General features: G+C 39.4%; 1 protein-coding gene across 4 annotated transcripts in view; it reads left to right on the top strand.

Annotated features, from left to right (window-relative positions):
• Ncoa7 (nuclear receptor coactivator 7) overlaps positions 1 to 26,576 on the top strand; it is a 148,624-nt gene that overhangs the window by 71,617 nt on the left and 50,431 nt on the right. For all 4 annotated transcript variants that reach the window (XM_036168822.1, XM_036168821.1, XM_036168824.1 and 1 more), the window contains exons 4-7: positions 16,463 to 16,542; positions 18,255 to 18,362; positions 24,577 to 24,690; positions 25,451 to 25,576. In XM_036168822.1, coding sequence (XP_036024715.1) covers positions 16,463 to 16,542; positions 18,255 to 18,362; positions 24,577 to 24,690; positions 25,451 to 25,576 — 428 coding nt within the window. The remainder of the gene's footprint in view (positions 1 to 16,462; positions 16,543 to 18,254; positions 18,363 to 24,576; positions 24,691 to 25,450; positions 25,577 to 26,576) is intronic.

Here is a 26,576-nt window from a genome sequence, read left to right on the forward strand (position 1 = left end):
AGTTCAAGCAATGAGATGAGGTCTTGCAGACTTGCTCTGGAGGCCCTGAACTTGGTCCAGATTATGACAGGGTTACAGAGAGATATATCTGCCTTCTGTGTTTAATGTAACATCCTAACGGGCCTAATGGTGTGTGCTAGTTTGTGTCAGCTTAACAGGCTCCAGAATCACCTACAACACAAGCCTCCAGGCACATCTGGGATCTGGGAGGCATTATTGAGCTTATGGGCGCATCCTCAAGGGATTCTTTGGATTAGGTTCATTGAGGTGGGAGGATCTATCTTAAAAGTGGGCAGCGCCATTTCTTGTGCACAAGTTTTCCTTGCTCCCTTTTTGCTGGCTGAGGATGCAGCATGATTGACAAGCTGCTTCCGGCTGAGGGTGCAGTGTGACTAGCTGCTTCAAGCTTCTGCTGCCTTGATGTCCCATCAGAACGGCCTGTCCATTGAACTGTGAGCCCCAGTGGGCCCGCCCTCCCTTCCTTCCTTCCTTCCTTCCTTCCTTCCTTCCTTCCTTCGCTCTGCCAGGTGTGATGTCAGAGCACTGAGACAGTAAATGAGACCACGCCTGTCAAAGATAGGCTGCACTGCACTGGGATGGTGGTAAGAGCAGCCTCACTTATGTTGCTCCAACAGAGACCGATGAGGAGTCTGCCCCCAGCCATGAACAAGGAGCTTTTAGCATGACAGAGGGCAAAGAGGGTTAAGCACTGTGACCCACAGCTAAGCTGGTGCCTTCACTCTCAATCCACCAGTGTGCTTGTTGGTCCTATGCATTCCACCCTGGTGAATGAGGTGCCTGAGTAATTAGGAAGCTTGCACTTACAATTTCAAATGTCGGTGTACTCCCTTCCAAAAAGAAGAGAATTAAGGAAAGTTGCATTTTGTTTTGTGCGACTTTTTGCTTTGTGAAAATGGCTTTCTAATTCAGTGGGATCTGTTGAAAGTATATTGTTGAGTTTAAAATACTACTCTTTGTCTTTTCCTCGCTAACTTTTCCTGACCTCGCAAAATCAGTTCAGTTACCTTGTTTTCTGGGAATCCCTTCCTGACTCTGTCCAGGTCAGGCCTGTGTGTGTGTGTGTGTGTGTGTGTGTGTGTGTGTGTGTGTGTTATAGATACTCCTGTGTTCATGTGTGGAGGCCAGCCTCAATCATCCTTCCACAGTTACCATCTACTTTGTATTTTGTACAGGATCTCTCAATGGCCTGTAACTCATCTAGTAGGCTAGCCTGGCTATCAAGGAAGCCCCAAAGTTCCATCTCTGCCTCCCAGTGCTGAGATTACATGGGCCATCCTACTAGACTTTTTTTTTTTTTTTTTTTTTTTTTTTTTTTTTTTTTTTTTTTTTAATAGGTACTGGAGATCAAGCTCAGGTCTTCATACATACATACAGGGCAAGCACATTAGTGACTCAGTTACTTCCCTGTTCTGAGAGATGCTCTTTCCATGTGCATTCAGTAGCAGAACGAATGTATAGATGAATAAATGCTGGTTTCATTTGTTTCCATTTCCTGAGAATTTTAGAGGATATTGGTAACAATACAGTCATTGGGTTGAAATTGCCATGTGGTTTTCCTTGATAGCAAAAAGTAAAGAGATGTCATCTCTTAACAGTGGCAGTGATGGCCTCTGGCTTGGAGACTTGGGGCATCTCATCAGGAAAATCTAGTGCGGGGATGAAGCCTCTGGATAATCACTAAATTTTAGGCTTCATTGGCTCTTACCACATTTGACCATAGTTGACCTACACCGGCTCCGATTTGATTGGCCTCATAGAATCTGTTACCTTCTCGAGTCCCATCTCTGGATGTGGTTTTGTACCACTAGGGGGAGCCTCAGGCCTTGAGTCAAAATTCATTCCTGTTCAGGGCCCTGCTTCTTTCTGAGGTGCTACTCTGGTTGTGGAAGGAGAGTGAGTCTTGAGAAGGCGAGAGGGTCTTGTCTCCAAGATTCAGATTTGTAAAACTCAGAGTTGGGGGAGCTCCATTATTTCATGGATGAGTTTTTATATGGTGGTGTTTTCGAAGGGCTAAGTCATTTCTCTCCAGGGGCCTAGTTAATTGTTCCTTACAGAGGTGAGGTGTGTCTGTGTGTAGAAGAAGTGATCCAAGGAACAGAGATGCAAAAGAAGAAGCTAGTGATGCTCAGTGGCAGCGTGGGCTCAGAAATGCAGATGGAGAAGGTGCAAGTGAGAGTTGTCTTATCTATGTACTGAAATTATAAGGGAGTTCATTTTCCTTTTCTTTTTATCTCAAGACAGGGTCTCACTGTGTAGTTCTGGCTGTCCTAGAACACACTATGTAGACCAGGCTGGCCTCAAACTCACAGATCCACCTGTCTCTGCCTCCTTGTGCCACCACACCCTGCAGGAGTTGTCCCCCTCCATTTGTTGAACATTATGCGTTGCAGAAGGATATTTTGACAAAAAAAATTAATGGTTTTGCTTTTCCGGATAGATTTATCTGTGATTCACTGAAGCCTTGGGCAATAAGTCATTACTATCTCCTGACACCCCGATAAGATGCCAGTAGAGAATGTTTTGGAGAGATTGAGTCACCAGAATTGCCTCATTGTAACAACATGGCCCTGATTCTGTAAATTTTCTATTTTGTTTTTGAGAAAAGGGTAGGAAAGGAAGTAATCACATTAAGACAGCTCGTATCAGGTAACTCAAGATCCAATATCTGGCACATTACCTAGAGTCAGTAAATAGTGAATGCTTCTAGACAACTGAATTCAACCTTTCTCTGCTTGCACCTATATTTGCTAATATATAGAACTTCTTTTTTTTTTTTTAACTTCTATTTAGATCGCTTAAGAAGTTGTGTAGGGGGCATGGAGAGATGTCTCTGGGGTTAAGATCACTCGCTGCTCTTATATGCAGTTTCAGTTCCCAGTACCTTCATGGCAGCTCACAACTGTCTCTAACTTCAGTTCCAGAGGATGCAATGCCCTCTTTTGGCCTCCTCAGTCACTGCATGCATGTGGTGCACAGACTTGTATGCAGGCAAAACACACACACACACACACACACACACACACACGTATTTAATATATAAGTATTATATATATAAATAAATAAATTTTTAAAAAAGAAATTATTTGGTAGTTCTATGTCTTACTAATACTTTAAAAATTAGTATTACTGAGTTTTGAGAAAAAGGTTTAAAGGGTTTCACCATGTAGTCCTGGCTGACCTTAAACTCACAGAGATCCTCCTGCTTCTGCCCCTCTGCCCCTCTACCCCTCTGCCCCCACTCCTGCCTTTGCCATGCTGGGATTAAAGTATGTGCAACCATGTCAAGGCAAGTTTTATACAATTCGTTGGAGCATTTCAAAATCTCCCAAAATTTCCTGAAGCATCAAACCCTATTTAATTAGCACTAAAATATTATTGTGTTAAAATAATACATTATTGGTTAATCTTTAGTGTTGGAATGCTGCACATCTTCCCTTCTAAATCATGTTGGTAGAATGGGAATGTTAGAAATGCAGAGATGCCAATGTAGGACCCTTCTTCAATTGAAACATCTATGCAGGTGCAAGGGTGAGAAGAGATGGAGAGATTTTATAAGTCAGGAAAATAAGGCAACTTTGAATAAGGTGGGTTATTAAAATATCATCATATCTTATTATAAAGTGTTAATGCCAAGGACCCTAAATAGCAATGTAGAAACTTTAAAAGAATTTTATTTAGGTGGCCATTATAATAAAAATAAAGGACATATGTAAGAGCATGGCATTTTGAGATTACCAAAGGCACAGATTTGCTTAAGGAAGTTCTTTGCCATGAATGTGGCTTTTCTCCTTCCTACACCCCTCTCTCTTCTTCCTCTTTCTCTCTTCTGCTCTACTTCCCTCTGCCCTCCTCCCTTCTACCCTTCCTTCCTTTGATTGTTTTCTTCTTTTCTCCTGAGATGACCGTAGCCTAGGCTGGCCTCAAATTCATGATCATTGTGCCGAGCCTCCTGGGGAAGGGTTGAACATGCACACCTTAACCTCAGCTGCATTTAGTTTCCCGTTAACAAGTCTATCGTGTTTCTAGTCATCACTTTCAATCACAGTTTCCCATCCTGCATGCAGAAGATTCGTAGGAAAAAGTTCCGAAACGGAAGTTCTCTGCTTTCACTTGCTGCAGATTTGTGTTTCTCATGAAAACATGAAAGTAACCCACAACTGGGTTCTTTCCCACAGTGACAACCTCAATAACTTTCCACACACTGATCACTTTTTCTGAGGGTTTTGTTTTTTTCTCTTTAAAACCACATGGGTGAGTTTCATATCTGTCATTTGATTTTTGTTTCAACTCACAGGTTTAGAGTGCCAAGGTGATAGTGTTATTTTCATAAGTTCATTTCCAAATATAAATAAGCCAGGCCATTAGTATATAATAATATATAGTCTTCTGCTCAAGAGTGGAGAGCTTTCCTGTACTTTAGATTTGAAAGGCTGGAAGGATACAGGATGAAAATGGACTTTCATGTGAAGAGACGGAATCCAGACCTTAAGAGGCTAGGGATGGCTCTCAGTGGTAGGAACATGCTTGAAGATCCAGGACGCAATCTGATTGCCAGTTCAAGGAAATGACCTAATTAATATTTTCCTAGAATACACAGGAATGTAGCTAAGGAGGAAAGAGGGAAGATGTCAGGAGTCAGGGGACATAGAGGAAGGATCTGAGAATAAAACACATTCTTGGTAAAAAGACAAAAACCGTGGGAACAGAAGCAGTAGTCCAAGACCCGTGAGACAGGAAGTGTACAGTCAGGAGCAGAAGAGCTTATTTGAGCAGAGAAATCGAAAGAACTCACCCTATGTAGGGCAGGATGAAGGGGAAAATGTAGGTTAACTGTAGGAGGGATTTATGGGTCATGGATAAATGGTTTGGCAAATATTTTTAAATAAAAGTATAAAATTTGGTTGCAAGTCCAGACATAGTAGTACACTTTACACTTTAATCTAAGCACTGGGAAGGCAGAAACAGGCAAGTGTCTGTTTAAGGCTGGTTTGGTCTATATAGCGAATTTTAGGATAGCCAGAACTACATAGAGAGATGTTGTCTAAAAAGTAAAAAAACAAAAACAAAAAACAGTTGTTGTGAGGGGCAAAAATGGGGGCAAGGAACAGATTTAGTAGTCTATGCTGGAACAGTGACCATCTTCAGTTGAGAAACGAAAGTTATTTTGCAAGTTCAAAGACAAGACAGCCTCAGATGCATCAAGTGTCCAGAAACAGGTTGCTTGCATGCTTTTACATATATTTCCTGAAATAAATAACTGAGAGGGAGAGATCATCTTCACCTTAAATACATTGAAATGTTGGCTTTAAGAAAAGAAGTTGATCAGTGGTGAACATCACAAGAATTAAACCTAATATATATATTTATATATAGTTATATAGTTATATATAGTTTTATATATATATATATATATATATATATATATATATATATATATATATATATAGTTATGAGCATGAATATAAGATGCATCCTTGGGTTGGGGATTTAGCTCAGTGGTAGAGCGCTTGCCTAGCAAGCTCAAAGCTCTGGGTTCGGCCCTCAGCTCTGAAAAAGAAAAAAAAAAGATGCATCCTGGTTTCTGCAAAATCCTGATCTAGACCCTCATTTTGATGCAGCAGTTCACCAACTGTACAATTATGTAAATTCTGAAGTTGATAAATGATAACACCAATTGTGTAATTCTCAGATGAACAAATACTGAGAACCAAGAACAGAAAACAGTGAGGTTTCCAATGGGAGTTGGGAATGCCCATCTCAGGTGTTTTTCTGCCCTCCGGCCTATGGCATGTATGAGTACTTTACAGTCAGAAGGGCCCATGTGTTTCTCCATCCCTAGAAGTTTGCAGAGACCTGGAGAAAGAAGGTTAAGTTGATCACAACTTTGATGCCTCCTCCCCGGCCTCCAGCTTGGGCCTCAGGGTGACGGTGTTCTTGTTTCTTGTCTGTGCTCTACATTCCACATCAATACTGCTATGGAACTTTTCTGTCCAGCCTGTTTGTAAAATTTATCTTACTTAAAAAATTCAAAGCATCAGCACTGATAAGCCTTGTTCTAAAGTGAAATTGTTCCATAGTTTGGAGCAGAGTTAGAAATTCAAATGTGAGTGTCTCTCTGTAAGTAACAGTGAACAAATGCCTCTCGTAAAACCACTTGTGGCTGTACTGGCTTTGCATCAAGGAGAACATCCCTGCTCTCTAAAACCCTCCGTGCCTTCACCAGCACAGCCTCCTGTAACCTGTGCCCAGTTTCCCACATCTGATCTTGACTCCAGAGCCATCAATGTGATGCCAGTCTTACTCCCTGAATGTGTGTTACAGACAGTGGAAAATTGCACAGCATGGGAAATACCCACCTGTGTTGGACAACAGCAGATTAGTGGTAGTTTCAGCTTGAAAAATCAAGTCAAATCATCATCAAGTGAGGCAGAAAAGGCAATAGGAAAATACTCAGTCTCAGAGACTGGGTGCCTTATAAAGAGCCAAACTGTCATGGTCTCTAGGCTGGAAAGTCTTTTGAGAACAAGGTACTGGTAAATTCTGAGCTTAGTGGGGGACTGTTTCCTCCACCAGGTATATGGGGGAAGCCAGGACGGGGCTCTCTCTTGGACAAATTCATGGTGCTGTGTCTAAGTGATCTCACCACATGCTAGTTTCCATCTCCAAATACCATGCATGATCTTGGGAATAAGAATTTCAACCCAGGAATTCCGAGGGACATAAAGATCAGAATCACAGAACAGATTGCTGGTGGAGAGTCTTTGTAGCGGACAGTTTGGCTATATTTACCAAGAGCCTTACATATATATATATAATGTGTGTGCATGTGTATATATATATATATGTATATGTATATAAGTATATATATATATATATATATATATATGCTTTGACCCAACAGTTCTTTCTGCTAAAAGGAAACAGTCATGAGCATATAAAAAGATTTCACTGTAGTGACTATCATTGTGCTTTTAAAAATAGCACGAAAGAATAATTAACATGACATGAAATGTATACTAGGTACCGTTTTTTAAATGATGGGGTCATAGAATTAATTAAATGGAAACTTCCCAAGACCATATAGTGAGAAACAGTTCTAAAATGTGGTTCTATTTTCATTTAAAAAAGAAAAAGCAACAATTCACCTATAAAAATCAGATGAAGAAAAGCTGGAAGTAGAGTCACCAGAAGATGAACATTGGCTGTCTCTAAATGGGGGCCAGATGAATGAACCGTATTTCTGTTATTTTGTTCAAATGAGTATCTATGGTTGGGATTTGTGTCCGTCCAGATTCGTAGGTTACAGTGTGTATTGCCTTGGGCCAGGAAGATGGCTAGGTAGATAAAAAGGTTTGCTGCAGAGACTGATGACCTGAGCTGAACCCCTTGGACCCACATAGTGGAAGGAACCTACTCTCCCAAGTTGTCCTCTGACCTCCAAGTGTGCACCATGGCCCAAAAGTATTTACACACACACACACACACACACACACACACACACACACACACACAGAGAGAGAGAGAGAGAGAGAGAGAGAGAGAGAGAGAGAGAGAGAGAGAGAGAATAAATACATGTAATTTTTTAAAAAGTAGTGCACATTACCAGGACAGTCATATTGGCTGATATGGTCTTTTGGGAAATACATAGAGCTTGATGGTAGCACTCTTGTGCTTGAAATTAAGGCCTCTAATAAAGGAGGCCTTATTGCCCCCTTCTGCCACGTGAGGACACAGTGAGCATGCACATTCTGTGCAGTGGGTGAGGGCATTTACCAGACCTTTGTTCTGGAATTCCAAGTTCTTAGAATGGTGGAAACTTTATCTCTGTTGTTTATTTGCTACCAGTACATGGATTCTATATTATTTTGATTCACGTGTAACTGGCTTTTTATATTTCCTGTATTTTCTTTCAGAATTTAATTTATCCAATTACACCCATGATCTATTTACATAAAATGGGGAAAACAGATCTTTTTAAGAACTTTTGAAAGGTGGGAAAGGGTAGGAAGGGGAGAAGAAACAAGCTTTAGGAAGGAAGGAAGGAAGGAAGGAAGGAAGGAAGGAAGGAAGGAAGGAAGGAAGGAAGGAAAGATTGTCTTTTGGATGAGTGAATACTAGGGGCTGGATGCTTTCTTTCCCCATTGACTTCATGATTTCTCATGGTGTACAACAGGAAGCAGCAGCCTGTTTTACAAAGTTAAGAACTGGGATGCTAAAGCATTCACCAAAGCACATGTGGGCTAGCATGTGACAGAAACTAGCGTCCTGCCCTCTGACACCAAGGCCGGAGTGATGATTCAGGCATAGCTCTCTTCCCTGCAAGTCAACTCTGGAGCAAAACCAAGCCAACACAGAGCTCTAGAGTCTTTGACACTTCCCCCAGAACATTCTTGTTTCTTCGTACAGGGGAAAAAAAGAGACTGCAGGTGAACTGTCCTCCCCAGGCTGTAATTTTAATGATGGTAAAGTTGACACTTAACCCACTGAAATGCATTCACTGCTATTGGGACACTAGGATTACTAGTCATATGTGTAGGCATGCCCCAAACAGCCATTGGGTTTATGGCTGATATAAATCAGATGCTGACCAATACAACGGTCCTGACATTTTCACAGAGTTTGGGGACTGTCACAGGGGTTATTGCATCCATTTCTCAGCCACAGGACTGTCATGCAGGACTTTGTATAGTAGAGCAGTCCTTAAGACAGACAGCTTCTCTGCCCTTGGAACACCTCTAGATTTCCATCCAGTATGATTCAACTTTAGTTAAACACTAACGACGTTAAATAATATCACTGCTGACCAATCATAATAGTATACTGGGTGTGCCGTACCTCAGAGAAAGAGGAAGCAGCATGTACTCCATGGTCTTCTTTGTGTCAGAGGGTAAAATACAGAGTGTAGTCCTTCCTGACACATGTGTTCATTTCTTTTCAAAGTTGTAACAGTTTGTAATTTACTTTTTTCAGTTACTCATCTCTCAGTAACTCTAACTAGCAACATTGGCATATTAAGTGAAGTGATGTATCTCACCAGTTACTTCCTTATGAAGAAATCCAAGTCCTATATTTTATTCAAAGTCACTTACGATTTTAATTTTCATTATTATTTTTTTCCTTTAAAAGAGAGTCTTGTTGTGTTTCTGAGACTGAACTCAAACTTATGAATTCCGTTTATCCTCCTGCCTCAGCCTTCTTTCTGAGTAGTTGAGACTGAAGGCGTGTGTCACCACATCTGGCTTTATTATAAAATCCTGAGTCCATCTGTATGAATTTCAGTGGTCTAACTTTTTCTGTGTGCCCAGCCTCCTTTTGTTATCTTTAAGCCCTTATTTCTCACACTCTAGGTTGCTTTTCTTAATCTTAATTGACATTCCTATTTTACATATTTACACAAATTTGCATGGGGATTAAAAAACAGAATTAGACCCATTTGTTGTTTATTTAATGTCCAAACTAAACCTGCCCACCAAGAGGAAGTTACATGGTATTTGTAAGGAAATCCAGCTTTTCTCATTGGTTTTGAATGGTGATTTTACTCTCCACTAAATGCCCAGCCTTTAGTTAAAGGCTACAGTGTTTTAATTACTATAGCTTTACAAAACAGCAGTCTGTATGATTCTGTGATTATTTCTCTGAAATACATTTAAAATATAAATATATACATTTAAATATAATTTGATTGTTTTATATGTTTATGCTTTTAGATAAAGCTAATTATAAATTCAGTGTTTCTCTCCTAAAGTAACTTTATTTTTCAGTTAAGCAGCATTTAATCTAAATTTTAATTGGAAAAGAAAATGAGATAGTTATAAAGATGAGATTCCCTTTGTGAGAGCATTGTATGTCTCTTCCTTTATCTAAACTTCCATGCATAGTCTTCACTGAAGTTTTAAATCTTTCTTAATATGTGTCTTATTATTATCATGATATATTTATTGCTAGGCATCTTATTGGTAGAAAACACCATGTTTGGGACTTCCCCAGTTCCATTTCTATTACAACTATTGAGTTCGAGGCCAGCAGGGTCCACAGAGCAAGTTCTAGGACAACTGGGGCTCCACAGAGAAATCCTGTCTCGAAAGACCCCCCAAAAAAGAAAAGTTTGTCTGGACACTTTTCTAACTAGCTAATAGCCTATTTTTCTTTTTTCAAACTTAAAACCCTAATCTTCACTTAGATACAGGACTCCAAGATAACTGCTTGTAAACTCTGATGTAGAGATTCTTGTATTGATATTGGCTAGTGTTTTCTTTTTGTTTTGTCTTGCTCTGGTGCTGCGGATCGAACCCAGGGCCTTATACATGCTAAGCAAGTGCATTGCCACTGAATTGCATTACTCGTCCACTGATATGTTTTTCATAATTGCTTTGGGTTTATGATATGAAGTCTTGTCTCAGTTTACAGAAGTCTGCGTTAGGAGCACTTAGTTTCCCAGAATAGTCTGGAGCACATCAGTGTTCCTGCATTATAGTGTTTCAAAGTGAAGTCCAGTGTGAAACACAGATTCCCTTCTTTATCTGTGGGGTTCCCAAGCTGTCTCCATGACCCCTATTGTTTCTGAGTTTATCTCCACTCCAAAGGTAGCTTGTTTTCTTTATGAATAACTAGATTTGGCTTCATATGACACTGTGTTGTTATTTAGTAGACTGGAAGAGTTCATGTCCAGAAGGCTTCCAGGCCTCTTTTGAAAAGTGAAAGGTCAAGCCACACTCATCAACTAAAGTTCAGGGTGACTTTAAGTAATTAGCCAGCCACTGTATACCTGTAAGTGTATTCTGTGACACTACTCTTGTGGAGACATGACCAAACATCAGATGCTCATCTTCGATAGGGAACTAGTAACTGCCTAAAGTAACACCACCACCCACGTCCAACTTGATGACAAATGTGTTGATTGGAGTTACTTATAGGAATATGTATAAGAGGTTACTTAAAGGACCAGGGATGGTTCAGAGGCACCTGTATCATCTGAAGGCCACCTCAGCATGCGAGACAATTCAAGAAAGCTCTGTTCAACAGGTTAGAGAGTCTCCTCGGTGGTCCTTGCTTCTTACGTAACCTTGGTGGAGGTTAAGGCAGCTCATTCTATCTTTAGTTTTTTTAATGTTTGTTGCTGCTATTGTGTTATTTTTTTTAAAAATATAGTGGAACATATCAGATGCTCTGGGAGGTGAAAGGGGCATGTATCCAAGTCATCAACAAGAGTTGGGGTTTTTTTTCTTTCTTTTAAGTGATTTTTAATAATCTGTCATCCCAATACCGCCTGACTGCATTTTGGGAATGAAACCTTTTTGACGATGCCTTAGGATTTTTAGCACTCAACTATTTAAATGGCTGCATGCATGTACCATTTGCACCATGACTACCAATAACAGCAGCTGCACTTATGCTCTACCCAGCTCCAAGAGTCATACCTCATCCCATGCATCTTACTGTTTCCTCAGTGACATTTTCAGACAGTTCTTTATGTTATAGATGACAGACTCGATATAGAACACTTTCAAGTAACTTGCTTTCTATCATGAAGCCAGTGAAACCCACTCATATTTTTTAATTCCTAAGTGAAATTGTAGTCAGATGTTTGGTGACATAAATGAGATATCACATGATCTGATTTTCTGTTTAATGACATCAAACCGAATGCATCGGTTTCCAGTATTAAGACATAAAGCAGGAGTTCTTTGAACGATCTAGAGACACAATGTTTTCTTTGTCTCTGATTTCCTCTCCTTTGAAGCCATTGAAACCATCTTTCCTCTGTAGAGTGGGTACTGAGGGCACTATTTCATCATCTAGACTTGTATCTGGATAATCTTATCTTTATTTATTTTAATGTTTTAGAACATTTTAGGCCCCACTTAGCCAAGGGTGACCCTCAGACTCTCGGTGTAGCCAATGATGGCCTTGACTGTTTGATCCTCTTGCCTCAACCTCCCACTTTTTGACATCACTCATGTAACCCCATCAGCACACCCAGTTTATACATTGTTAGTGATTAAATCCAGGGTTTCTTGCAAGCTAGGCAAGCACTCTACCAACTGAGTGACATTCCCATCCCAATGTCACTTTGAAACAGGCTCTCATAATAGCCCATTTTCATTTTATCTTGTAGATAGGGCTAGTGAAATGTTCAATTGCTTTGTTCAGAATAACGTTTGAGGAATACAGGGCTGGCTTCCTCTTCTATCCATAGATACATTTACTTATTGGCTTCAAATCCTTGAAACAAGGGGGAGAGTTAGAATTTGGTAGGTGTAAGGGGACTCTGAGGAGACCTGCGGCTGGAAGTGGAGGTGCTAAGGTCACCGGGAGACAGGAGCATTCTCGATCATTATAGGCCCTCCCTTTGGTGCTTGAGTTGGATCTCTGTCCTTTCCTGGAATTGTACCTGCCCTTTCCTACCCCTCTCCGGGGCCATAAATCTCTATTGCCTGTGGGCTGTGTAGTGCAGAGCTTGTCTTGATTTCATTCACTGAGACACAGAGTTGGCCGTCTTTATAGGTCACTCAAAGAAGTAATGTGAAACCTTCCATTATGCAACCAGGACACAAGGATGGTTATGATTCTTAAAATTGGCCAGTTACTTTCTGCTTTTTTTTTTTTTTTTAATTTGGCTAGTTATAGAGGATTTTGTTTGGTTTGTGGCTTTGACAGGTGCCTGTGATTTTCCCAGTGTGATGTTATTGCAGTGAAAAGTTTTACCCACAATCAGACATATCCAGAAAGTTGATTCATAGCAGGAAGTCCATTCTACCTTATGTGCCAGATGTCATTGTGACAGCTCAAGACAGTCAAACAGTCAGGTCACTTTAAACTTCCATCTCAAGGATTTCACATTCTTAGACTCTGGCAAGAAGGGCCATGCACCTGTGTGTGTGGAGGCCAGAGTCCCATGTCAAGTGTTGTCTTGTTTATTGAAAATTTGTAACCCAGGCTGGCTTGGGACTCATAATTCTCCTGCCTCCACCTCTTCAGCATAGCCCGATGGTGTGCACACACCACATAGCCTCTACCTTATTTTGTGAGACAGGTCTCACTAAACTTGGAGATCACCCTTTCCACTAGACTAATTGGTCAGCAAGCTCCAGCTTGACCTGTTTCTTCTGCTGCTACGGTGTTGGGATCACAGATGCCACACTCCAGCTTTCTTTGTGGGAGATGTGACTCTGGTCCTTATGCCTGCAGAGAAGTACTTTACTGACTGAATCCCTTCCCCTCTTGTTTACCGCTCCTGAGAACGGAACTGGGAAAATGGAGTCTCAAAAGGAGGCAGACTACAGTCTCACGCAATTAGCCAGCTTTCTTCAGAGCAGCAGACAATTTATACTCTGAGGGTTAAGAAGAGTCACCGAATAAAGTGTCCAGTCACAAGGACAAGCTGGGTGTGGCAAAAACATGTTTTCCATAGGGGCACATGAATAACAACAGCTGAGGTAAACTCACTCCTGTCCACTCCTGTAAGGAGCATGAAAACACATTCCAAGAACAATTCTGTGTTTGGAAGAAACTGAGGTCACAAGACTCTCGTCTTGTTTTCTTGGAGTTTTTCACCAACAGCCAGGACTCCCTCACACGGCTCCATTCTCAGATCATGTTCTAGCACTCTGTCATTGTTTCAGTAGTATTACATGTTGGACATTTCTGTCTGTGCCAGTGGAAGGGAAACTTTGTTTGTTTGTTTTTTTTCATAAATTCAAGTGTACATATTAAACGTCTATGGAAAGATTTAACCCAGAACACATTTTCTTTTGTAGTCTTACAATCCATTAACTGTCCACAAGTCAGTCGGCCTGCAATAGTGCTCCTGGTTGTTTGGAATCTAGCAAAGGACAGAAGATAACAGTGATTTATGAAGCAAGTGGGAACAACAGGGTGCCGTAAAGAAAGCAGATGGGAGACATTACAGAGGCTGCACAATGCTGCAGATGAGGCTCAGGAGAATGCTTGCCTAGCATGCAGGAGGCCTGCATTTGATTCCCAGGACTGCATAAAACTGGATGTGGTCCTTATGCTAGCACCCTGGAGGCAGAGGCAAGATAATCAGGAGTTCAGGGGTATCTTCAGGTGGATAGTAAATTTGAGGCCAGCCTGGACTAGATGAGTTCCTGTCTCAAAGGATGGGTGAATAAATTAACAAATAGCTTTCGTCATGATGAAAAAAGAGAACTGAGTCTTTGGAAGTTGTCCTATGTGTACAGGGACACTGTGGTACTCCCCCCCCAACCAACACACACACACACACACACACACACACACACACACACACACACACACACACACTTGTTTTTTTTCTTTTTAAGAGAGCATGAACAACATATAGCCTTGGGCCAAAAAGAAACTTTGGAAGAATGTTTCTGGGAATGGTAGCCCAGGGCCCATCTCCCATGTAAACAAGCAAAGGCCATAAATTTCAGTTTCTCTGACTCTTCAAGATGACATTAAGAAAAAGAAAGAATGTTGTTAATATTTCATTGCTTACTTTCCCGGATCTAGGTGACCCCATTTTTATGTGTGTTATGAGACTCTCAAAAATCCTGTGGTTAAACTGTTTGAACATGGGCTGTATAGAATATTCTTTTCTGAGGTCATTAGTCCTGTTCTCTGAAGTTGCCCAGATATGGCCACCTGAAGGTGATTGGAATGAACTTTGTTTTAAATATTGCTTACAGAAAATATTGAAAAGCTAGAAAACTCCTATATGATGTAACCATTTCCATGTTCTGCTACCTTCTTGTTCTCACCCAGCATCCCTATGTCTTTGCATAGACGATCCACATGTTGATCATTTCTGTGGAGTGTGTGTGTGTGTGTGTGTGTGTGTGTGTGTGTGTGTGTGTTTCTAGAATCTTAGATGTAGGTGGCTGAGTTACTCCCTTTTCTTATATTATAGCAAATTATGGTCAGAGACAGGATCCTTCATATTTATTTATAGCATTTTTCTCCTCTTTCTGTGCCATATATCTAGGGTAGTAATGTTTAATTTTTTATGTGCTCTTAAAAAAATGTGTGTGACTGTTTCAGACAGACATGAATGATACTGGTCTATCTACCCCATTCTGTCCCTCTTGATGTGAATTTGTGGCCATGTACTTCTGGTTTGTTATGTTTAATTACTAGCTTGGAATCCCAGAGCACTCCCCTTTTCCTTACCTTCCAGCTCCCCCTGCCTCAGAGGACACAGTGATGATGAACATCCTCAAGCAGGTTTTTGTGGTAAATATAAAGTGCTTCCCTCCTGGGAGACCTTGTGCATCTGTGAGCTAAATCACAATTTAGATGCACAACCTGTGGGTGCTTTGAGCTGCAGTGACTGAATCAGCTTATGTTTCTGGTAGCAGTTCATGTTTCTTCCGAGACCATCTGGTCTCAGAATATCTATCCAGCTCCTCTGACTTGGCAGGTGTGTGTAAAGTGATGTCTAGTTTGGACATACATTTTTTTCTGCCTAGATAAAACTTGGAGTATCGCTTCTTGGTTAATTCTATTTTACATTCTCTTGTTACTCCAATTTTTTTTTAGTCCATTGGAATATGTCTTCATGGTTTTTGATATTTAGATTAATACATTACAATGTATTTAACTATAACAATTAAGTTGGATCATATGAGACTGGCAGTGGTAGACCACTTTGGCCTATAATAACAGAAAAATAATCTGTGAAGGTATCTTAGTGTTAGTTTGCCTGCCTAGCATGCATAAAGTCCTGGTTCACTCCTCAGCACTGCATAAACCAAGTGTCATGGGACACATCTCTAATCCAGCATGTGGGAGATGGAGGCATGAAGACCAGGAGTTCAAAGTTATCTTTGGCTACATAGAGAGTTCAGTTATAGCCTATGATATTTGAGAACCTATCTCAAAGTAATAAAACAAGCCAAACTAAAAAAAAAAAAAAAAAATCTGCAGTCCACCCTAATCTATTGTGAGAATTATGGCTCTTCTGGCTAAAAATGTAAATAGTATTTTAAGAAATATGTGTTTACTATTTCTTTATTTTATTTTGAATTCTTCAAAATTCTTGAAAGAAAACTAAATCAGAGAATGAACATCTTACAGCTATTGCTACAAAAATCAAACCATTTTCTGAAAGGCTAAAGTCATTTGCATTATGTACCATTTATATGTTTATATAGTGATTACACTGACTGGGCTGCAGCCTCATTCACATTAAATAGTCTCATTTAAACTAATATTTTAATAACTGGAAACCTTACCATATTTTTTCTTGTATTATTTTATTACAACAAGCATTAGTAAGTTATTCCGGTGATCGCAGATAGACTGCACTCTGAGTGTGCTCCATTCCTGCCCATAGCCTATTTTACTACTGACACCATTTTTATATCAACTTGATATTGGACTTTCATATGATGTAGATGTAGTTTGCCTTCAATTCCTGAAAATGAAATTATTCATCGACACATGATTTATTCTTCAGATGACAATCAAAGCAAAACCCATGATAAAAAAGAGAAGAAGATGGTGGTACAGAAGCCCCATGGTACCATCGAATACACTGTAAGTATGATGGGGTAGCCTCGATGACTGTATCACTGTGTGGTGTTGCATACTGTTTCTTCCTGACTCCCCTCTCCCCTTAACTATTTTCTGCTTGTATACCCATCAAATAATGTGGTTTCTCAAGATCCATTTTAAGTCATTTCCTTTCCCTCCATATTTTCTTCCCAATTATCATGTCTGTCACCCCATTGATTATCAACCTTGCTTAAGATCAACCAGATCATTGGGAAGGCTATGCAGGTATCCACTCCCTGACACAAACACACACATTCCATGCACACCCTGCTGTGACCTAGTTTAAAGAGATGGCCTTTTTCAATAGAGAAGGAACATTTTCTGGATGCCCTAGAAACTTTGTTCCTCCAAACAAATAAATGACTTGAATTGTCTCCAGGCTGGCCATGACTACCAATAGTAGGTCTCTATCCCAAACATCTTCTCTAAGATCCAAAGATATCAGTCTCTATTGCTGCTTAAATATCCTTTTACATCTTTATGTTTGCCCCTTCTCCAAGAAGCAATAGTTCCATGATCCAAGTATTTATACAAACCAGGTCCTCATTCTTGGACCCATGTTGCTTGGCTGCATGTCCATTCCTACCTCTTCTCGCCATCCAGAAAATCTAGATCAGGTTTCATCCTCTCATTTATCAATAAGTTATTTTAACGTTGATCACTATATGCTTTTTTTAATGTCTATCTTGTGCCTTAATTCTCCAATTTATGAGTATAAACTAGAACCCCTTTTGTGTTGTATTCTTGGCACATGCCAGGGTATATGCTTCCATATACTTGGAGACTACAGATGAAGCTGTCCAAGTGTCCTTTGCTGTAATTCACTCTGTGTGTGCCATGTCCCCACCTCTCAGTGGACTCTGACCTCCTAGAACCTAGAAGCTGTGGTCAGTTTATCCTAGACTTCACACTATGTGAGCACACAATTGTAGTTCTATTTAAATTCACTGTGAAATGATACTGCTGAGATGCTTCTTTAGTTTCTTAGATGAAATTAAATGTTGTTGCTCTTGCCTGACTGTTTTCCTGATAAATCCTTGTTTTAGATTTGCTGTGTAATGGCCATACAGTCAATGAGCAGCAGTCCTGGAACTCAAAGCCAACACTTTGGTTCTAGGGTCTGGATTCTCAATCTATGTCTTGTATTGATCCTAAAGCCTGCAAATCCCTGTGGTCGGATATGTTTCACAATAGTAAAATAATACACCTCTGTCTTGCCAAAGGGAAGTTAGAACTCCATTAGTGCACAGTAGAAGTTGAAGATGAGGGAGCCCAGACATGAACTGAAGTGAAGAAAGATGCTTTTGTGTACAGTTTCATTAAGTATTGGACATGAGACATGCAGGGGAGGGGGGTGTCACACCTAAAATCTCAGCACTTGGGTAGCTGAGGCTGAGGGTGGTTACAAATTTGAGGCAGACTTGTGCTGCCTACTGATTTTCAGACTGGAGTACAACTCTGTCTCAATACAAAACCAAAAAAACAACAGTAACATAAAACAACCACACCATAACAAAGAACAACAACAGAAAAATTGATGGTACATCTGGATGGAACTATTACTTTTTCACTCACTGCTAACATGAATAAGTTGATGTTCTTCATTGAAAATATTTTTGCTTTTCTGTCTTTGTTGTTTTGTTTTGTCTTGGCCTTACATACTATACTGATGCTTGTTCATTTGTTTCTTACAGGCCGGAAGCCAGGATACCCTCAACTCCATCGCACTGAAGTTTAACATCACTCCCAATAAATTAGTGGAACTGAATAAACTCTTCACACACACTATTGTTCCAGGCCAGGTAATTATTTTTATGTTGAGTGTTACTTAGGAAAAAAATTTTTGCTATATCAAATGACTTAGTATTAGTGCCACAAAATTGTCTTCTGAACTACTTGTACAAACTAAAGCACCTTCATCTCCTTAGATCCAAGAATTCTGAAGGCGTCTTTGTTCTTACAAATAGTTCACAGAGATTTATACTTGGGAAATAATTAACACATTTATCATCACCATCAACTTAGGTAGGACGTATTTCTTGAGGCATCAAGAGGAGTTTTAAATTAATATAACTTTTTTTTCCTATCAAATATAACACAGAATATTTAATTCTGATTTACAAGTTCAGTTTAATCGACTCTTTGGTAAAGCATGGCTACCATTTTATTTTAATTTAGAAAGAATTTTTTTAATCTTAATTTCTACCATAATTGTCCACCCACCAGAGAAAAAACATCAAGAAAAATAGTGATTAGAAAACCAACCGACATTGTCTTTTAGGATTTTAATTTCTTCTTTATCAGCATAAACAAACTGACAAATGTATAATCCTGCTTCTTTAGCTTAATACAGTAAGCTTTTGGTTCTCTTTATGAGTCTGTATTCTGCTGTTTGTTTTTTCACTCCAGAAGAACATTCAACCAATGTATTTAAATGGTTCAGTCACTGAAAGCGCATCTCTGAGGCCAAATATAGTCTTATCCACAGAAACACTGGGTTACGTGAGCACATGTAGATTCCATTATTCTCTTACCAGCACATGTGGTTCATGTTGACTTACTAACACATGTGGTTCATGTTGACTTACCAACACATGTGGTTCATGTTGACTTACTAACACATGTGGTTCATGTTGACTTACCAACACATGTGGTTCATGTTGACTTACTAACACATGTGGTTCATGTTGACTTACCAGCACATGTGGTTCATGTTGACTTACTAACACATGTGGTTCATGTTGACTTACTAACACATGTGGTTCATGTTGACTTACCAGCACATGTGGTTCATGTTGACTTACTAACACATGTGGTTCATGTTGACTTACCAACACATGTGGTTCATGTTGACTTACCAGCACATGTGGTTCATGTTGACTTACTAACACATGTGGTTCATGTTGACTTACTAACACATGTGGTTCATGTTGACTTACTAACACATGTGGTTCATGTTGACTTACTAACACATGTGGTTCATGTTGACTTACTAACACATGTGGTTCATGTTGACTTACCAACACATGTGGTTCATGTTGACTTACTAACACATGTGGTTCATGTTGACTTACTAACACATGTGGTTCTGTTGTTGACTTACTAACACATGTGGTTCATGTTGACTTACTAGCACATGTGGTTCATGTTGACTTACCAGCACATGTGGTTCATGTTGACTTACCAGCACATGTGGTTCATGTCGACTTACTAGCACATGTGGTTCATGTCGACTTACCAGCACATGTGGTTCATGTTGACTTACCAGCACATGTGGTTCATGTTGACTTACTAACACATGTGGTTCATGTTGACTTACCAGCACATGTGGTTCATGTTGACTTACCAGCACATGTGGTTCATGTTGACTTACTAACACATGTGGTTCATGTTGACTTACTAGCACTTGTGGTTCATGTTGACTTACTAACACATGTGGTTCATGTTGACTTACTAACACATGTGGTTCATGTTGACTTACAGCACATGTGGTTCACGTTGACTTACCAGCACATGTGGTTCATGTCGACTTACCAGCACATGTGGTTCATGTCGACTTACTAACACATGTGGTTCATGTTGACTTACCAGCACATGTGGTTCATGTTGACTTACAGCACATGTGGTTCATGTTGACTTACTAACACATGTGGTTCATGTTGACTTACCAGCACATCTGGTTCATGTTGACTTACCAGCACATGTGGTTCATGTTGACTTACCAGCACATGTGGTTCATGTTGACTTACTAGCACATGTGGTTCATGTCGACTTACCAGCACATGTGTTCATGTTGTCTGACTTAGCACATGTGGTTCATGTTGACTTACCAGCACATGTGGTTCATGTTGACTTACTAGCACATGTGGTTCATGTTGACTTACTAGCACATGTGGTTCATGTTGACTTACCAGCACATGTGGTTCATGTTGACTGACTAGCACATGTGGTTCATGTTGACTTACCAGCACATGTGGTTCATGTTGACTTACTAACACATGTGGTTCATGTTGACTTACCAGCACATGTGGTTCATGTTGACTTACTAGCACATGTGGTTCATGTTGACTTACTAGCACATGTAGTTCATGTTGACTTACTAGCACATGTGGTTCATGTTGACTTACCAGCACATGTGGTTCATGTCGACTTACTAGCACATGTGGTTCATGTTGACTTACTAACACATGTGGTTCATGTTGACTTACTAGCACTTGTGGTTCATGTTGACTTACCAGCACATGTGGTTCATGTTGACTTACTAGCACATGTGGGTTAATTGTTGACTTACTAGCACATCTTCATACATCTCTACTTTATCAGGATGTCTAATTCTTCCTGAGTAGACAATGTTATTTCAAATACAACTTTATTTAGTCAATGTTGTTGTTATACTTTCTATTTATTTTAATGGTAATGTATCAAGACAATAGAGTCACAAATTAGCCACTTAGAATTTAGTATTTTGCTCTTGTGAAAAGAGGAAATTAGTACACATATAGCACCAGGTAATTAAATGGCAAACCAGCATTAAAATTTTTCAGAAATTGATACATTCTTTTCTAGAAAAATAGGCACGTTAATCACTTCATGTTGGACTTGTTTTATAATATGAGGTATCTCTGAATAATGTATAGCTGACCCATAATGGAGACCCTAGACAGTACTTATTAAGTCAAGGCGAAAACTTATATTGAAACTTAGTAAAAATAATTTAGGGTGGGTTGTGCTGACACACACCTGTAATTCCAGCATGTTGGAGATAGAGAAAGGAGAATCAGAAGCTCAAGGTTGGGTGGTTCATGCAGGTGGATCTCTGTGAGTTTGAGGCCAGACTGGTCTACAGAGCTAGTTTTAGGATAGCAAAGGCTGTTATACAGTGGAACCTTGTCTCAGAAAACCATTAAAAAAAGAAAAAAGAAAAAGTTCAGATGAAGTTCAAAGTCATCCTTAGATACATAGGGAATATGAGACCCTGTTTAAAATCTAAAAACAAATAAATAACAATAAAAATTAATTTAGGATGTTTTTAATACTATGTGTATAAACAAAATCATTGATACAAAATTAAGGTGGTATGCAATACGAATCTAACAACTGTTTTACACACTTATTATATTGCTAAAAAATATAAAAGCACAGTCTGTATTTAACCTCTGTTCATTAGCCATTTGACCTGGCAAGTCGCTTCATTTGGGAATTTCAGTTTACTCATCCTTGAAATAGATTGAGGAGGTTAAAAACTTACATGACCTTATGCTTTCAAGGATCTGTCTTAGTGTGCAGAGGGTATCTCTCATCATAGTGGATTTGATAAATCAAAACCAGTTTGACTTGCTCTGTTTCCAGGAAATTTGAGTTACCCTTCTGGGGCTGATTTGATGATCCCCCTTGAGGTAGGGAAGAACTATGCTAGCTTTGATGACAGGTATGAGGAGGAATTTCACATTCCCTGGGGCTGAGTGAACTAAAATCTTACCCTAGATTTGTTGCTTCAAAAGACGAAAAGCAGGAACAAATTAGCTTTTAAAAAGTAGCTGAGGCATACAGTGCTTTTGGGGATCCTGAGTTGGACAATTTTGTTACTTGCTCCAAATTTGATGACATGTACAAAGAATGTACTTTTACACTCTTTTAAGTGTCCTTCTGTGGATATACACTTCAGATGTTTTCCTACTTATAAGACTCCTTGACTGTACATACTTAACTTTTTCTCTAGGTCAAAGGGCCAATTTGCTTTACAATAAAGGACTTTAGGACTTCAAATCTCCACTTATCTTGTACTGGAACAAACACAGGAGGAAAACCTCTCCCCCGCCCCCCATGACCTGGATCAAGGCCCATCCCAGTTTTCACATGCTTCTCCAACTGTGTTACCTGATACCTTTCCACAGTTGGGGTGCATTCATTCCTCTAGTGTAGCTACATGAAATAAATAAGAGCACTGTGTCCTAGGACAACACAACTAGAATAATTTGTAAATGACATCCATAGAACTCAAAGCATTGGCCGTTGCCATTAACCCATGCAGAAGTTGTGGTGAAGAGCGGCCCTCTATATACAGTCACTATATTCACTGTTAGCACGTCATGGAGGCTTGCATGAGACGCTGTAGGAGAATACTTACACTTCAGAGAAGCTGATTTGTTTTTATCGTATAGAAATTAGGGGGCTGGAGAGATGGCTCAGCGGTTAAGAGCACTGGCTGCTCTTCCAGAGGTCCTGAGTTCAATTACCGGCATCCACAGGGTGGCTCACAACCATCCGTAATGAGATCTGGTGCCCTCTTCTGACCTGCAAGCATATATGTAGGCAGAACACTGTATACATAATAAATAAATAAATCTTAAAAAAAAAAAAAAAGAAACTAGTTTCTGCTTGCCGCTGATATGCCTCTCTGTGTTGGCTTATGGAAACTCAGAGCTGGTTTTGGTCAGTTTTACTAGGTGTTTAATAATTGTGTAGCACATGTTTTCAGCAGTATCCAATTGCCAATTGTCATCTTACATCCATTGACTTAGGTTTTTCTAGCCTTTATCTTAATATATTTTCTTGTTTTGCCTGATTTTTTTTCTGGATTCAAATGTGTTTTATTTTTCCTTTCTGTGCATGGGGGTGCGTAAGTACAGGTACACACATAATCAGTATGAGAGAAAATTCTCCTTCTACTTTGTCCTTTGAGGCATCATTGATCTTGCCTCTGGGGCTCTGCTGGGCCCTCAAGACCATCTGACTTGAAAGTTTCCTCTTGGTTCTCCTGCTGCTGCCTCCCATCTTGTTGGGAGTGCTGGGATTGTAGGTGTGACTGTGCATCTGGCATTTTTTCACGGGTTTCCAAGATGGAACTCAGGTCTTCAGGCCATCTTGCCAGACCTCTGAAGTGAGGTTTAAAAGGGAGTGCTAACACTGTTGATCTGAGATCAGTTGCTAAATGATTGTCTTCAAATCCTGTCTACAGCAGTTAAAGGTCATTATTTTAAGATTACATTTGATTCTGTGCCAAAATGTAGCTGTTTCGTTGAAAGAATATTGAATAATGGTATCATAATACCAATTCAGGAGGCAGATTATTTTGCAGCAGAAGTTATTATATACTTGTTAGGATAGTCTTATTTTTATAGAGATGAAATACACAGAGGAGAGAGAATGTAGAGAGTACTATATTGGTACTGCCTTGTCCAGTTCCTTATACAAAGCCCCTGTGACTTTGACACTGAGGGCCTGCTTGAAAGTCACCAGCCTGGATTTGTCCCTTTTCTCCCCAGTAGGGGTATTATATTTTATACTCTGCTATGCCTCTTTTCTCTCTCCTCATATAGGATCAGCATTCATAATGCAGAAATCTAAAATTCAGAATGCTCCAAATTCTGAAACTGAGCCCATTTTGGGGCATTTTAGATTTGGAGTTTATAGAATATCAAAGCAGGTAAAAATCTATGTAGGTTTATAGATATATATTTATATAAATTATACATTGATATAATGAATATATTCAATATACTAATAAGTAAATATAATTAATATGAAAGATATATTTATATAATAAATGTTATATAATTATATATGTGAATTATATATATACATACATACATATATAGTTTTATATATATATATATTTATTTATTTATTTATTTATATATAGTTAAACTGAAGTTGAAGTACTGGCCCCAAGTATTTTAGGTAAGGGATACTCTGCTGTGTTGGTCTCACTCCTGGGAAATGAGACTAACTTCCTTCCCTCCTTCCCTCCCTCTTTTCCTCCCTCCTTCCCAGTCCTATGGTTCAGGCTTCACCTGGCCTGCAATGTCAGTGTTCCATACCCATTGCACTGTGCCCATTTATATTGCTTAGTATGGTTCATGAGTCGTTTAGAAGACCCCATGCTGCTTATAAGTAAAATGGAAGCTGTTGGGTCTTACCGAGGCACTGAGTATGATAGGCAGATGTTTGAGTTCACTTAGTACGCGCTAGGGAATTGTCTTTGGCCCTCACTCAGCCATGCTTTCTTTTGCCCAGGTCCTGTTTGTGCCAGACGCCAACTTCCCTTCTAGTACCTTACGGCTCTCGTCATCCACTCCTGGTGCTACTGTCTCTCCGTCATCATCAGATGCAGAATATGATAAGCTGCCTGTATGTATGCTAGCACTTTTCATGCTTGGGTTCATTTCTGTCACAATACTTTTTATTCGTGGTGTAAATCAGTACATTGTGTTCTTAAAAGATTACATCTGGACATATCCCGAAAGAGGGGGAGGATAGGGATGTTGCCCTCAGTTGAGAGAGTGCATCTTCTCCCAGCACAGCTGATTACAAAAGGTCTTAAAGATAAAGGTGCATACCTTATGCAAAGGTACAATACTAAATTCCCAATTAAGTGAGTAGATTGTGCTTTTCCCAGGGGATTGGAATCAGTGATCTAGTATGAATTCTTTCATCTTGGATATTTTCTAAGACATTTAAGGAGAGTTTTATGGGCTCACATATATTTTTCAATCTCAATTTGATTTGGATCCTTATCAAACTTCCCTCTAATCTAGGAAATAGAAGTTTTCAACTCGTATTGATGCTGGTAATGTTAGCATTACTTAAGCGGTATCATGATTTTAGTTTTCTGATGGTTGGTGTTTACCAAAATAATGCAACATTTAGAGAAATTCTGAAGAAAGGTATGAATATTCTGTGCTTAGAGTCAAGACCTCATACCAGGTTACAAATAGCAGAGAAACTTTCGAAAACAAAACAAAAAAAAAAATTTGTGGTATTTTTGAAGGACATGCCATTTTCCTTTTTAACGATCAAGGAAAAGTGGATATAACAGACCTATGGTATAAGGTGTTTTGAAAAGATGATTTTTTTTTTCTTCAACTGTGGTCATGTTTGCTTTCCTAAGGATGCTGACCTAGCAAGAAAGGCCTTAAAACCCATTGAGAGGGTCTTATCGTCGACTTCTGAAGAAGATGAGCCAGGTGTCGTGAAATTTCTCAAAATGAACTGTCGCTACTTCACAGATGGAAAGGTATCTGTTCTTTGACGGTTTACTGGTCAGAATCTGCAGAAACTAAGCATGAGTGCACATTGCTAGAAGGCAGGCTCCATTAAAATAGTTTACCCACAGGTAAAGTACAAGATTTGACAGACATTCATTGACTGTCTTGTTGGTTACTTTGCCTTTTTCCCAGTGAAGGAAATATAGTCATTAAATAGAAATATTTTTTGTTTTATTTGTTTGGTTGGTTTGGTTTTTCTTTTAAATTTTGTTTTGTGTCAGGGGTGGGGAGATTGCAGGGGCAGAGGGCGGATACGAGGAGACAGGGAGATAAGTGGGATTGGGATGAATGATATGAAATCCACAAAGAATCAATAAAAGTTAAAAAGAATTTTTTAAAAAGAAATATGATCCTTTGTGATCTTGGATTTATCATTCTCTTTTAGCTCTTGATCTGTAAATTGTTAGGGAGACAGTTTGAGTTGGACAGCAAATACTTGTTGGATTTAAATCCTAACTCTACTACTTGCTAGAAATGAAATACAGGGAAGGTATTTAAATATCCTTGTTGTCTCCTAATCCCATCTATAAAATGAGAATGATACTAAAATGTAACTTGTGGAATGTGGCACTAAAAAGAGAGAGATGATTCGTGTAATGACCTTAACCTCTAATCTAGGAGATAGAAGTTTTTAATCTTGCTGTTGATGCTGGTAATGTTAGCTTTAAAAATTATTTCAGCTGCATCATGTTTTTAGTTTTCTGATTGTTGGTGATAATGAAAGAAATCCAACTTTTAGTGAAAGTCTGAAGAAAGGTCTCTATTAATATTCTATACACAGAGTAGAGAATTTACATCAGGCTACAAACAGTAGAGAAACTTTAGGAAACAAAAATAAATAATTCCTGAATGACAAAACAATTTGCAAAAGATAATTACAAGACTCATCAAAGCTATTAACTGACTTAGCTGCTGGAAATCTCTCCTACTGTCCCTGGCAGATACTATCTTGCTGATCAGCAGGGTCTC

This window comes from Onychomys torridus, chromosome 19 (assembly GCF_903995425.1).
Source record: "Onychomys torridus chromosome 19, mOncTor1.1, whole genome shotgun sequence".
NCBI lineage: Eukaryota > Metazoa > Chordata > Mammalia > Rodentia > Cricetidae > Onychomys > Onychomys torridus.